This window comes from Myxocyprinus asiaticus, chromosome 26, assembly GCF_019703515.2.
Source record: "Myxocyprinus asiaticus isolate MX2 ecotype Aquarium Trade chromosome 26, UBuf_Myxa_2, whole genome shotgun sequence".
Classification (NCBI taxonomy): domain Eukaryota; kingdom Metazoa; phylum Chordata; class Actinopteri; order Cypriniformes; family Catostomidae; genus Myxocyprinus; species Myxocyprinus asiaticus.
This window is the reverse complement of record NC_059369.1, coordinates 5678378-5694528: the sequence shown is the minus strand read 5'-3', so window position 1 is coordinate 5694528 and position 16151 is coordinate 5678378. Positions and strand designations below refer to the sequence as shown.

Below are 16151 nucleotides of genomic sequence, written 5' to 3'. Positions count from 1 at the left end.
TGGCAGTAAGAAGGTAAATTAATACAAATTAATATTTATATTATTTTATATCCACTATTTACCATTCTGTATTTTATTCCATGTGAGCTCTTGCCCTCATGAGCAATGTTGATGTTCCAAACAATGAGCACACAAAGATACACTAATGGCAGTGCAATAGAATGAAATACTCTTCATTTTATTTTGTTTTTATATGTTGGCCAATCCAACTCACTCCTGTTATCAACTGTTTTCAATCTCTTGTTTATCTTTATTTTTTATTTTTTTGCCAACCCATGCATATATAATGAAATTCATGACTATATATTTGTGTGCTTTTCATGAAAATCAGGCACAAACTGATTCTCATGATATGTCTGGATCAAGATAGGCCATGTCTGTTTGTCAGACATCAGCCACTGATGTCTGTGTGTAATGCTGCAATTCAAACAGCACTTAAAATGCTGTTTAAAAGAGAAAATTGGTTCTTCTGGTCAGAAAATAAATAAATAAAAAATGGTGATTAAAAGAGTCCTTTACTGCCTGATAAATGAAATAAAAAATGTATCTTTTTCAAAAAGGCTTCAATAAACTAGACATTAAAACTTTCCCCATACCATGTTACAACTGACTCTGTGGTCGTGGTCAATTGTAACATTTCACATTACCACTTTGAACTTAGCCTAGCACAACACATACATTAGTCCCTTTTACAGCACAGCCCATCAGGAATGAGGATCTGCAGCAATCTGTCCAATAGTTGCTGTCATGTTGTAATCAATAGAACTAAAGCCATTTCTCACTCAGAGCCTGAGTGCACACTAAGTATAAGTATACATGGTACAGATGAAAAGAGCTGAGTCCACCACTGTATCACATAATATGAGGACAAAGACAAATACTTTGAGACATGTTTTGATACTAAATGTTTCACAAGGCCAATTTTCCTCTTATTCTGAAAATATTTCCTTATATGCTAAAACAGCCATTAATTTATTTAAAACATCATGGATCAATATGGGACACAGTATGCAGGAAGTAAGTGATAAGTGAATAAAAGAAAGACACTCACATCATAGCCACTGTTGCGGATCCCCTTTCTGGGTCTCTCTCTCATGACCAGAAGATCCATCTCAGTTTCCCCAGGACTTGGACTGTTGAGAGACTGTCTACTTCGATGAGTGGGTTGCTGCCTCACCTGAGAACCTCTGAAACCATCACACACACACACCAGTGTTATTATTAGGGCTGTCAATCAATTAAAATTATAATCTAGTTAATTTACATAAAAAAAATTTTTACCAAATATTTTTTTTTTTACCAAATAATTAATCAAAATTAATTGCATATATCAATGATAATATATTTTTATAAAAAAATATGCAGTATATTTGATCAAAAATGCCCCCAAATAAATTCAATATATAATAATCAAATAATTACATAATATTCATATATACTGTATATATATATATACACTACCGGTCAAAAGTTTTGAAACACTTGACTGAAATGTTTCTCATGATCTTAAAAATCTTTTGATCTGAAGGCGTATGCTTAAATGTTTGAAATTAGTTTTGTAGATAAAAATATAAATGTGCCACCATATTAATTTATTTCATTATAAAACTAAAATGTAATTTTTAAAAAAATTGATAACTTGGACCAAATAAAAACCAATAACCTTGGACCAATAAGTGCCAACATAGATGGGAACTCCTTCAGTACTGTTTAAAAAGCATCCCAGGGTGATACCTCAAGAAGTTGGTTGAGAAAATGTCAAGAGTACATTTCTGAAAATTCTAGGCAATGGGTGACTACTTTGAAGATGCTAAAATATAACACAGTTTTGATTTATTTTGGATTTTTTTTTTAGTCACAACATAATTCCCATAGTTCCATTTATGTTATTCCATAGTTTTGATGACTTTACTATTATTCTAAAATGTAAAAAAATGTATAATAAAGAATGAGTAAGTGTTTCAAAACTTTTGACCGGTAGTGTATATATATATATATATATATATATATATATATATATATATATATATATATATATATATATATATATATATATACGCACACACACACTCATACTCATACATCTCATCTTCATCAAAGTTACAAGTATAGACAAACACAATGTGCTTAAACTAACAACACACAAACAATTATAATCGTCCATGCCTTTATTGAACACATCCCATTAAACATTCACAGTGCTGTGGAAAAGTATGTGAACCCTTGGATTCAGTAACTGGTCGATCCTCCTTTGGCAGCAATAACCTCAACCAGGTGTTTCCAGTAGCTGCGGATTAGACCTGCAAAATGTTCAGAAGGAATTCTGGACCTTTCTTCCTTATAGAACTGCTTCAGCTCAGCCATATTCTTAGGATGTCTGGTGTGAACAGCTCTCTTGAGTTCATTCCACAGCATATCTATTGGGTTAAGGCAGGGTTGGGGAGTAAAGGAATACATGTAATGGGATTACGTATTTAAAATACAAAATATAAGTAACTGTATTCCACTACAGTTACAATTTAAATCATTGGTAATTAGAATACAGTTACATTCAAAAAGTATTTTGATTACTGAAGAGATTACTTTGCATTTTATTGTCATTTGTTTCATTTAATATTTATTCCTTTCAGATGGAAAACATTTATACATATAAATGATGCGTTCCAAAGTGCATTTGAACAGCGGTGAAACACTTTCTTATGATGTGTTACATTCATACGAGCAGACAGAGAAGTAAGTTTGAAGTAAGTTTGGAGCAGAAGAAATAGAAATAAACCTTGAAAATAACGTGCATGTAAAATGCTATTTCTAGCCATTTTACATGCACGTTACCAGGCACGATCATATTTTTTTTTTATCAAGAAAATTCAGGTTGGATCATAATTTCTTTTTTTCTTGTAAGACCTTTGATATTAGGGCAAAAATCATATTCTTGATAATAATTTTTGTATTGTTTTCCTGTAAAAATATCTAAAAATCCTTAAAACAAGATCAATTTGATTGATCTTGTTTTAGAAACAACACTGCATAAGATATTTAGTTTTTTCAGAGAATGTATTTTTAACTTGTGTATTTTGTCTTACTGTACTGGCAGAGTTTTTATAGTCAAAACAAGTGAAAAAATCTACCAGTGCTGAAGACGTAATCCAAAGTATTTAGGAGACGTATTCTGTAATCTGTAGTGGAATACATTTCAAAAGTAAACCTTCCAACCCTGGGTTAAGTTCTGGACTCTGACTGGGCCACTCCAAAAGGTGGATTTTCTTTTTTTAAGCCATTCTGTAGTGTATTTACATCGATGTTTAGGGTAGGGTCATTGTCCTGCTACATCAACCAACTACTACTGAGCTTCAACTGGTGCACAGCCACCCTGACATTATCCTGTAGGATATCTTGATAAACTTGGGAATTCATTTTTTCTTCGATGATGGCAAGCGGTCCAGGCCCCGAAGCAGCATTAATGCCATTTAAGTTTATCCATTGGTTGTTGTTTGTTGTTTGGATTGTGAATATATGGGCGTTGCATAGCGGAACAGAGGCAGATGTGAATGCGAGTTTACAGCGGACACACACACCCCTACCACTGTGCTGCTAGAGTCAGAGCCGGTTATCGGTGAAATTGAGCAGCAATCTCAACACATTTATGATCAAAATGACAACATAAACACACAAGCACATCGGGGTCTTTGCTTACGAAGAGGTTGTAGCCGTTGAAATATGAGTGAGTAAAAGATAACCATATTTTTACGTTTTGAATCACAATATACTAAATATAAAGGGAAAAAACACTTGCTGTGCATCCCAAGATAACTGCATTCAAAAATATAAATAAACTCCAGAGGTATCCAAAGCATTGTATTCATTAGTGATCACCTCAGCAATTCAGGCGTGGAATGTCTCGAACACATTCGCGAATTTCTCCTCATTTGAAATGTTATTTCAAGCCAGCTGACCCGTAACCAAGGAAGTTTGGGTTAAGGAACGATAGTTTTGAAGTAAAACAGACAAAAATACACCTTGCCATCTTCACCAACATGCAATTGATGCTTCGTTCAACTCTACGCAAGGTTATGGTATTTATAAGAAAGGGACAGGGTTTAAGTGGACTAAATGACTGGAGAAGTCTTGCATACGTCACCAAAGAGAAGTCTGTCGTTTTACCGAAAGATCGAGTTATGAAATTTTTATTACAGTTAAAAAAAAATTTAATAAAACATATGCAGGGATGAATCTTTCACAATAAGATCAATAACAAGCATTTAGAAAATAGTTAGGGTGAATTTTAATTTCATGCTGACTTTAACCATATTTTTTTAGTCTTCCAGTCAAAATTTGCGCTGCAAAAATTCTATGACAGCTGTAACTAATCAATTTGCGTAGGGTGGTTGTAAATCGTTTTTGACAAACAGAGTTAATAAAACACCTTTTTACAGGTATAAATCTTAGTTACCCCTTAACTTCAGATGGTCACAATCGCTGTCTTTCGTGTCTGGGTGCGACCCACACGGAGACAGCATTTGTGGATGGTTCATGTTTTTCACTGCGAGAACATGACCATGGCAACGTTGCGGTCGCGGCCTCAAACCCATAGGTAGAAGGACTGAGGCGGGGAGCCCACCGCAGGAAGCAGACGCCACCCGTCCCACGGCCGGCCGCTAAGAACCCACGAAGGTCGTCAAAGCGCCCCTGAGATGGGCGACCCAGGGTCAACGAAACCCACTGCATTGGAGCTGGTAGTAAGACCACTCCATCCCCCGGTGGAGGGCCGGGTGGAGAATCTTTTGTTGCCTTTTTATTTGATTTTGCCGCATGCCCAAGTGGCTGCAGTACCCAACAATTCAGCAAAAGAGCGGTTTCCTCCTTCCCTGGGTCACATACCCAGTGTGCACGGTCGTCATCACGACCACCATCCAAAGGGTTTTTCCTTGCAGGATTGGCGCTCCAGCGGCAGTCTCCCCACCCCTGCACGCCCAGCTGTGGCACACATCCACCCCCGATGTGACAGTCTCCATGGTTTATGAGGACAGGCCTCTTCCTCCCCCATTCCAGGCTGTTCCGGGGGTGGTCACAAGGAGCCAGGTAAGTGCTTCGATGTCCCTAGACTCAGCACGGCCACGACACATGTGCACGGTGTGGCATCTCGAGCTCCACCCTGCCACGAGGCCCCACCTTCCGGTATGTCCGACGACGTTGTCCCTTTGGTCCCCCTTGCGTGGAACTTCGATGCGTGGCTTGTGCTTTCCAATCTGTCGCAATGGCTGGTCCGGACCGTCCGACTCGGCTACACCATTCAGTTCGCCAGGCGTCCGCCCAGGTTCAGCGGTAACCACTTCACCCTGGTGAAGGACAAAAACGCTGCTACCTTGCGTGCGGAGATCGCTACCCTCCTACGGAAGGGTGTGATAGAACCTGTTCCTCCGGCCGAGATGAAGAAGGGGTTTTACAGCCCCTACTTCATCGTACCGAAAAAAGGCGGTGGGTTGCAGCCAATCTTGGACCTGCGAGTACTGAACTGGGCTTTACACAGACTCCCGTTCAAGATGCTGATGCAAAAATGCATTCTGGCGAGCGTCCGGCATCAAGATTGGTTCACGGCGGTAGACCTGAAGGACGCGTATTTTCACGTCTCGATTCTACCTTGACACAGACCCTTCCTGCGGTTTGCATTCGAGGGTCAGGCGTATCAGTACAAGGTCCTCCCTTTTGGCCTGTCCTTGTCCCCTCGTGTCTTCACGAAGGTCGCAGAGGCAGCCCTTGCCCCGTTAAGGGAAGTGGACATTCGCATTCTCAACTATCTCGACGATTGGCTAATACTATCTCACTCTCGAGACATGTTGTGTGCACACAGGGACTTGGTGCTCTCGCACCTCAGCCAATTAGTGCTTCGGGTCAACTGGGAAAAGAGCAAGCTCCTCCCGGTTCAGAGCATCTCTTTCCTCGATTTGGAGTTGGACTCAGTCTCTTTGACAGCGTGCCTCACGAACGAGCGCGCACAGTCGGTGCTGGCCTTTTTGAAGGCGTTCAAACAGAAAACAGCGGTTCCACTGAAACTCTTTCAGAGGCTCCTGGGGCATATGGCATCGTCAGCGGTGGCCACCCCGCTCGGGTTGATGCATATGAGACCGCTTCAACACTGGCTTCAGACTCGAGTCCCGAGACAGGCATGGCGCCGCGGGACACATCATGTGGTCATCACGCCGGTCTGTCACCGTCTTTTCAGCCCTTGGACAGACCTCTCATTTCTACGGGCAGGTGTTCCCTTAGAGCAGGTCTCCAGGCGCGTCGTGGTCATGACAGACGACTCCAAAACAGGCTGGGGCGCTGTTTGCAATGGGCACGCAGATGCCGGCTTATGGACGGGCCCACGACTGCATTGGCACATTAACTGCCTCGACTCGTTGGCAATTCTGCTTGCCCTGCGGAGGTTCCGGCCTTTGATCCAGGGCGAGCACGGCAACGGTAGCATATGTCAACCGCCAAGGCGGTCTGCGCTCTCGTTGTATGTCACAACTCGCCTGCCGTCTCCTCCTCTGGAGTCAGCAGCACTTCAAATCGCTGCGAGCCACTCACATCCCAGGCGACCTCAACACTACAGCAGACGCGCTGTCACGACAGGTTACCCTCAGAGGAGAGTGGAGACTCCACCCTCAGGTGGTCCAGCTGATTTGGAGTCAATTTGGACAGGCACAGGTAGACCTGTTTGCCTCCCAAGAATCCTCCCACTGCCCGTTCTGGTACGCCCTGACCGAGGCACCCCAGGGCATAGACGGCTGGCACACAGCTGGCCTCCTGGCCTACGCAAATATGCGTTTCCCCCAGTGAGCCTACTTGCACAGACTCTGTGCAAGGTCAGGGAGGACGAGGAGTAGGTTGTCCTGGTAGCACCCTACTGACCCACCCAGATGTGGTTCTCGGACCTCATGCTCATCGCGACAGCCCCCCCCGGCGAAGTCCCCTGAGGAAGGACCTTCTTTCTCAGGGATGGGGCACCATCTGGCACCCACGACCAGATCTCTGGAATCTCCATGTCTGGCCCCTGGACGGAACGCGGAAGACCTAAGCGGTCTACCACCCGCGGTGGTAGACACAATCACTTAGGCTAGGGCCCCATCTATGAAGCGCCTGAATGCCTTTAAGTGGAGTCTGTTTGCTAAGTGGTGTTCTCCCCGACGGGAAGACCCCCAGAGATGCACAGTCGGATCGGTGCTTTCCTTCCTGCAGGAGAGGTTGTAAGGGCAGCTGTCCCCTTCCACCTTGAAGGTGTATGTAGCTGCTATAGCAGCACACCATGACACCTAAGTCCTTAGGGAAGCACGACCTGATCATCAGGTTCCTGAGAGGCGCCAGGAGGCTGAATCCCTCCAGACCGCGCCTCGTTCCCTCATGGGACCTCTCTGTAGTTCTTCAGAGTCTACAGAGAGCCCCCTTTGAGCCTTTGCAGTCAGCTGAGCTTAAGGCACTCTCCTTGAAGACTGCCCTCCTGACTGTGCTCACTTCCATCAAGAGGGTAGGAGACCTGCAAGTGTTCTCTGTCAGCGAAACGTGCCTGGAGTTCAGTCCAGGCTACTCTCACGTAATCCTGAGACCCCAACCGGGCTATGTGCCCAAGGTTCCCACGACCCCTTTTAGGGATCAGGTGGTGAACCTGCAAGCGCTGCCCCAGGAGGAGGCAGACCCAGCCCTGCCGTTGCTGTGTCCGGTGCGTGCTTTACGTATCTATTTGGATCGCACGCAGAGCTTTAGGATCTCTGAACAGCTCTGTCTCCAAGCAGAGGATCAGTGAGCCCACTGGCTCACTGACGCCATAGCTATGGAATATCACGCCAAGGACGTGCTGCCCCCAGTAGGCCTATGAGCCCATTCTACCAGAGGTGTAGCAGCCTCCTGGGCCCTGGCCAGGGGTGCCTCTCTAACAGACATTTGCAGAGCAGCAGGCTGGGCAACACCCAACACCTTTGCAAGGTTCTACAACCTCCGGGTGGAACCGGTTTCATCCCAGGTAGTGGCACGCAATACAAGCGGATAAGCCCGGGATAGCCGGCCGGGTGTATTGCTTGCACATAGCGCCTTTCACCGCCTCTGAGCTGTTAATTAATTAATTAATTAATGTGTCATTAATTCCCAGTAGTGTTCACAAACTATGTTCCCTGTTTGACTTCCTCCGAGCCCTGTGGCAGTCGAGTTTTCGGAGAGACTCACTGCCGGCCCAGTACACGTGCTAACTAAGAGCCCTGTTCTGGGGTAGGTGCTCCGCATGTGGCGGTTCCCTGTAAGGTAACCCCATGCGATGTATATCTTCTGCTAATTCGTTTCCCTGTTGGCAAACTGCGTCTTCCTTGGGCAGAGCCCCTCTACCACAGTCTCCATGTTTGTAGCAACTCATCCCCCGTTGGGTAGGATCTACCATGAGACTCTCCACATGGTCGGCAAGACCATGTGACGTATTTTTCCACTTAAATATCCCCCCTCTCTTTGGGTGAGGTGTGGTCTCCACGGTGTCCTCCCCTTGGGAGGGACACCCCCCAACTAGACCTGGCGGCCCAGTTGGATAATCCCCCTTCTTTTTTAGGGAGTGGAAAAAATAAGGGGAAAAGAGGCCACAACTGGGTTAGCCTGTCTCTATCTTTTGGGCAGTCGACTTGTCCCCAAAGGGCCATTCGACACTCATAACTATGTTGGGGGAGGTTACGTGTTGGCCTGGTGCGCTGGCTGCAAGGCACACAGTGGTCTGCCCGTCATACACCGCCAGTTCACGTAACACAATTCAGCCAGTTGTGGCATATTGTATAGGGACCCCTAGTGTCACTACATCGACACAATGTCGAGTGAGTGACAGATAGGGAACGTCCTGGTTACATGCGTAACCTCCGTTCCCTGATGGAGGGAACAAGACATTGTGTCCCTCCTGCCACAATGCTGAACCACCCGCTGAAATGGCCGGACCTTGTCTCGGCTCCTCAGCATAAAACCTGAATGAGTGGTTGCATACCAGCTCCTTTTATACCTGTATGTCCGGGGGAGTGGCATGCAAATACCACTCGCCAATTTTCATTGGCCTTTTATGTAAGACCAGAGGTGTTTCAGGCTCCCAAGTGTGACCCCTAGTGTCACTACATCGACACAACATCTCATTCCCTCCATCAGGGAACGGAGGTTACGCAAGTAACCAGGATGTTTTCCAGTGGACTGGAAGGTTTAAATGGGCAGTTTCAATTCATATCAAACTTTATTGGCAAGAGAAAGTTAAGTGTACATTACCAATGCATTATTAGACACTATACAAACAGATATAAAACACTGAATGCTGAAGTTTAATTTTCTGAAGTTTAAAATCTCAGAACTATTGTTTTCTCTGGCTGCTGTTCAGTCTCTTTCACGCACACTGGGTTTCTGTCATGCGGTTTTGCTTTTGACACTGGTTCAGATGACAGTGAAAGAACATTTTCGGGCATTGCAAAGAGATACACCAGCTTGCCCGTATCTCTCCCACACCCGGATCACCACTTGCGGGTGAAGTCTCCATTCTATGTACAGCAAATTCGCTCCTGTAAGTTGTTTTTATTTTATTTTTTTATTTTTTTACATTGTCACAACACAACAACACAACAAGCCAGGGTAAATATTTTTTTTACAAGCCTTTATAAATATTTGAGTCCAAACTGAAGTCCAAGTCCAAACATAAGGTATTTATTGCTCTTAAATTTTTGAAAGTTCAATAGACTCAAAATAAAATTTAATTTCAAGTTTGAACCTCAAAAAGAGCAGTTTTCATTTGGAGAATTTGCTTTTATGGATATGGTATTTTGATAACAGAAAAATAAGGTTTACAATAAAGGCATCATTTCCTTTTCTTTTTTTTTTTTTACATTGATGAAAACCAAATATGAATTTTTATAAGTAATAAGTAAATACATTTTTATAAGTAAATTGTTGGATATACTCTAGTCCAGTGCTAAAGTAACGCTTGCGATGACGTATAATCCACATCTTTGCAGGCTCCCGATTGCAATTGTTATGGTATAATGAATTTCTCTCATCTGTTTGTATCCAAATAAATTGCCTTCAGAAAGCAACTCACATTCTTTACATCTTTTGCAACGCATTCACGGGCTCACGGAAGACAAACGCTAACATTCACATCATTGCACATTCAATGCACCTGTGGCAGACAAACACAAGTGTCGTTCTGTGCATGTAATATTTTAGTGGTATATCCAAAGAGATGTATACTTTACTAACATAGCGAAGCTGATGTCTTCTTGAGTTGTTACATAGTTTCAATGATAAACAGCTGCTGCTTGCACTCACATTGATGACGCAATGGAACTGCATTTTGCACCCAAATTATGTGTTGTAAACAGACACCAGCAGTGGAAGGGGGGAGGAAACGAACTCTGGTTTGGTCCAAGCAATCGAACCAAGTGTGAAAGCACCCTATGTATATCTCATCCAATTTAGTCTGCAAAGTTGCAATTTCAAATTTTTTCTCTAAAGATATGCTATTAAAAACTAAGATAATCTTAGGATCAGGCTGTCTTCTAAAGCTCTTCTTGTTTTGGCCAAATTTGCTCCAACTCTTCTTAGTACTCCATTCTCAAATTTAAGTAACTACCAGTTAGTACCGTAGAGATTTTGACTTGTGGCTGATTCCCAATAATTAGCAATTAAACCTCTGTTAATTCTAGAAGTGAACTGTTAAGTTTCCACAAAGAAGCTTTGCTATGGCCTGGAGCATAATCTGCTGTTAAAGGGGTATTTATAAAGATAGTTTTGTGATATGTTACGGGAGTACCTTGAATGCCAATAGACAGGTCATAATTGAACATACATTTTGATATGAGCCAAGATCTTACCTTGCCTAGATCCAAAGTATTGTCAATAGTAACGGTAAGTCTAGTCTACATCTAGTCTGTCAAAAAAAAAAAAAAAGTACTTATCCAGTGAAGTGCTGTACCCATATATGTTGCCCCGAATAACTATATGCTGTTGATTCAATAAAATCACCAACAAATGAATGGGAGACAAACTATCAGAAACTGACCCTAATATGTCCCCGCCAATTGTATTGCTTACTCCAGCTGAATGTTCAGTGCCATGTGAACTCCATATGTCATTACATCAATGGTATTTGCGATTTCCACCATTTGTAATCATCTTTAGTTTAATGACATTCCTGAAGGGGGAAAAATATATATATATAATTTGTGTTTTTTTGCAAAAATAAATAAATAATTATGTTTCACACTATCCCTGAGCCCCCTGGTATTAAAATAAATTAACGACAATGACATGAACAAACAACAATAGTAGAAAAAAAATATTACGAAAAAAATAAGAAAGGTAAACTGAGTGAACCGAAGAAATACACTCGCTCAAACTACTACTTCATCAAGAAAATGCAAACACAACCACCGACATGCCCACCTGGCAACAAGGTGTTCAAATTTTGAGTTCAGAGAAAACACCATCAACAACAACAACAACAAAAATTAACTATTCAAATAACCTGAAAAAGTGATTAGACATCCACCCAATTATTTGGAAGACCTCACAGTAGTGATGTATCCTCGAAGATCTTAATCTTCTTGTCCTTGAGAAGGTTAGAAGTTTTGCCGTCTTTCCACACTTTGTCCCACTGAGAACGTGATGAAAGGAGAACTATTATGCGGCAAGAATATTTTTAGCAGCAGAATGCGACCCCAACCAGTAAGCGATGTCAACTCCATGCAGTAGCTCCGCAGTGATGCTTGGAGAAACTTGGCTGAAGAGTTCGATGATCATTTGCTTTACATTCTATCCTTCTTTCTCTGGATTTCCGGCGACACGCAGATTCCACTTTCTCATATAAGCATCCAAATCATTACACCTTTCACAAAGTTCGGCATTGTCTTTCTGAAGTTTTTCCATTTTCTTTTTGAGTCCTTCAGTTTTTTTCAGTCAAACCCTTCACATGTTCACAGTGATATTCCAAGGAGTCAATGATATGTTTAATACAAGTGGTATTATCAATAACCATTTTTTCAACCCCCTGAATTCGGCATAGTGTCTTGTCATGCATGGCTTCTATTCTCTGCATAAATCTCAGGAGCAGAGCGTCACTCACCACTGGACTATCGGTCCTCAGTTAGCTTTTTTGGCAGGATTTGGTTCAGGTGTATCAGGTAAAGGCCCAGTCCAGACTGTCCAGCAACAGCATCCAGTTCAGCGTTTAGTGTTCTTCTCACATTGCTATGCATAGCAAGATGTGTTTCTTCTTTTTCTTCTATACTGACAAACAGCAATTTGTAGCTTGAAAGCATGGTTTAAAATAACTATCAAAACCAGTTGCATCAGCAAAACCCACTTAAAACATAATAGCTAAAAAGGACAGTCTAAAAAAAGGTTATTGTACTGACAGTATTAAAAGCAAATTTTTGTCAGTTCTGAACATAAATGGTTTAAAATTGCTGGGATTTGAGCAAAATTTTCAAGAGATTGTCTTCCAACGACGCCATCTTGGCCGCCTCCCAATCCCAGTGTAACTCTCGTCAACAAAATCAATGATGAAAACATTAGCTGACAAAGTGTTTTTTGACTTTGTCAACGATAACGAAGAGGAGACAAAAAAGGCACATCATGATGATAATTGAACAATTTAAATAAAGCATACTGTTGACAAAAATATGACGAGCTAAAAATTATACTGCAAAATATTAACAGTGAAAGATATAAACAGAAGAAACATCTTGAGATTCTGTATATAGAAGAAGATATTAGACATAGATTCATCTAATCCATTAATCCAGTATGTTAGGGATTTCTCCACTTGAGCTGCATGCATAATGAACTGCTTCAAAATGGGGTAAATACCTCATTCAAATGCATCCTATTTATACATGAGTTTAATCATTATACCCACAACATACTTTATATGTAATATAACAACTTACATCTGCACAGTGAAGTGAATGAACAGGTGAACTTGAACTAAATGATGCGCTAGCCAGAACTTGCATAATTTGCATTGCGTAACTTGCATTGTGAATATGCTGTTTCCGTAAGAAACACACTACACGCAATGTAAAATCCTTTCACAGAAAATTAATACGGGTCTAAAGCATTAAGAATTCAGAATACAGTAGGCTAACTCCTAAAAAGTAGCTAATACTTTAGTCTATTCATTATTATTTCAGGAGCTCAGGTTTTTCACAACAAGGACAGTATGTATATTTGTGTGTTTGATACATGTTGACAATAGAAAATGCTTATATACATTGGCGGCCAAAAGTTTGGAATAATGTACTTATTCCAAATGCTCTTATGGAAAGAAATTGGAACTTTTATTCACCAAAGTGGCATTCAACTGATCACAATGTATAGACAAGACATTAATAACGTGAATGGTAATAGTACCATTTGAAAAAAAAATTCAGAACTTCTTAAACTACTTCAAAGAGTTCTCATCAAAAAAATCCTCCATGTGCAGCAATGACAGCTTTAAAGATCCTTGGCATTCTAGCTGTCAGTTTGTCGAGGTACTCAGGTGACATTTCACCCCATGCTTTCTATAGCACTTGCCATAGATGTGGCTGTCTTGTCGGGCACTTATCACGCACCTTACAGTCTAGCTGATCCCACAAAAGCTCATTGGGGTTAAGATCCATAACACTCTTTTCCAATTATCTGTTGTCCAATGTTTGTGTTTCTTTGCCCACTCTAACCTTTTCTTTTTGTTTTTCTGTTTCAAAAGTGGCTTTTTCTTTGCTATTCTTCCCATAAGGGCTGCACCCCTGAGTCTTCTCTTTACTGTGCATGAAACTGGTGTTGAGCGGGTAGAATTCAATGAATCTGTCAGCTGAGGACATGTGAGGAATCAATTTCTCAAACTAGAGACTCTGATGTACTTATCCTCTTGTTTAGTTTGTAAGACTGGCACAAAATTGTCTGAATCACTTATGGTAAAAGTCAAAGAACTCTGTGAGAACCAACGTCATAAAACTCTCTCACAGAAGACATCTCCACCTGAGAAAACACACCCCACTGATTAGGGACCATAAAATACAAATCAAACCACATCTGTTCTCTGTCTCTCACCTCAGGTCACTTTAAGGACAACAAAAAACTAAGTTATAACTTATCCTGTTCTGTGATCATGCATATTTGGTATCATTTGAAAGATCTCATTGCGACTGGTAACACCATCTCATTGCCTTCCAGCAAAATCAAGTCACTAGTAAGGTTTCAGAGTTTAGTAGAATTCTGTAAGTATCAGTATGTCCCTCCCACAGGAACCATATGGAATTCTTTGTAAACATAAATGCAAGCTTCAAAGAACTTGCTTGCAACCCCCTAAATTGTAAAACCAGACCCTAAATAACATCAAACATACACATCTGAAATAACAATAGAATCGTTTGGTACTTAAGGAAGGATGGCAGAGGAGCTCGGGGAGTCTGTATTCAGATCTCCCACACAATTGCTGTGTGAAATGACAAAGGAATCAAGGTCTCTGTAGCCAGATGACCCACGCAGAAAACATCCTGGTTACTTGTGTAACCTCCGTTCCCTGATGGAGGGAACGAGACGTTGTGTCAATGTAGTGACACTAGGGGTCACTCTTGGGAGCCTGAAACACCTCTGGTCTTTGATAAAAGGCCAATGAAAATTGGCAAGTGGTATTTGCATACCACTCCCCCCAACATACGGGTATAAAAGGAACTGGTATGAAACCACTCATTCAGGTTTTGTGCTGAGGAGCCGAGACAAGGTCCCGGCCATTTCAGCGGGTAGTTCAGCGTTGTGGCAGGAGGGACACAACGTCTCGTTCCTTCCATCAGGGAATGGAGGTTACGCAAGTAACCAGGACATTCCCTATCTGTCAATCACTCAAAGTTGTGTTGATGTAGTGACACTAGGGGTCCCTATACGAAACGCCACAACTGGCTGAACTGTGTTATGTGAATTGACGGTGTGTGACGGGCAGACCACTGTGTGCCTCATAGCCAGCGCACCAGGCCAACACGTAACCTCCCCCAACGCTGTTATGAGTGTCGAACGGCCCTTCGGGGACAAGTCGACTGCCCAAAAGATAGAGACAGGCTAACCCAGTCGTGGCCTCTTATCCTCTCCCCCAAAAAAAGAGTTAACTGACTGGGGCCACCAGGTCTATGTCGGGGGGGTGTCCCTCCCAATGGGAAGACACCGCGGAGACCATACCCCGCCCAGAGAGGGGGGAGGGGTATTTGAGTGGAAATACATCACATGGTCTTGCCGAGCTTTGTCGGAAGTATGTCATGTGGAGAAGTCCCACGGTAGGTCCTATCCTACGGGGGAGGAGTTTCTACAAACATGGTGACTGGGGCAGAGGGGCCTCTGCCCAAGGAAGACGCAGTTTACCAACAGGGAAACAAATTAGTGGAAGATATATGTCGCATGGAGTTATCTATGGGGGTAACAACACATGTGGAGCACCTACCCCAGTACAGGGCTTAGTTAGCACATGTACTGAGACGGCAGCGAGTTTCTCCGCAAACTCGTCTGCCACAGGGCTCAGAGGAAATCATCCAGGGAACACAGTTTGTGAGCACTACTGGGAATCAACAGTGCACGTCTTCAGCTCAGGGGAGGTGAAAGGCACTATGCACAAGCGATACACCCGGCCAGCTGTCCCGGACTTACACGGGACGAAACCGGTTCCACCCGAAGATTGTAGAACCTCGCAAAGGTGTTGGGTGTTGCCCAGCCCGCTGCTCTGTAAATGTCTGTTAGAGAGGCGCCACTGGTCAAGGCCCAGGAGGCCGCCACACTCCTGGTAGAATGGGCTCGTAGCCCTGCCGGGGGCGGCACGTCCTGGGTGTGATATGCCATTGTTATGCTGTCAATGACTCAGTGGGCGATCCTCTGCTTGGAGACAGCACTTCCTTTCCGCTGTCCACCAAAGCAGAAAAAGAGCTGCTCAGAGACTCTAAAGCTCTGCGTGCAATCCAAATAGATGCGTAAAGTGTGCACCGGACACAGCAACATCAGGGCTGGGTCTGCCTCCTCCTGGGGCAGTGCTTGCAGGTTCACCACCTGATCCCTAAAAGAGGTCGTGGGAACCTTGGGCACATAGCCCGATCGGGGTCTCAGGATCATGTAAGAGTAGTCCGGACCGAACTCCAGGCACGTTTCGC

At 43.0% G+C, this 16151-nt stretch overlaps 1 protein-coding gene across 1 annotated transcript in view; it reads right to left on the bottom strand.

Moving 5' to 3' along the window:
- The window catches only part of LOC127417341 (UPF0606 protein KIAA1549L-like), a 198615-nt gene that overhangs the window by 34702 nt on the left and 147762 nt on the right, over positions 1 to 16151 (bottom strand). The window contains exon 17 of the mRNA XM_051657312.1: positions 1052 to 1187. Coding sequence (XP_051513272.1) covers positions 1052 to 1187 — 136 coding nt within the window. The remainder of the gene's footprint in view (positions 1 to 1051; positions 1188 to 16151) is intronic.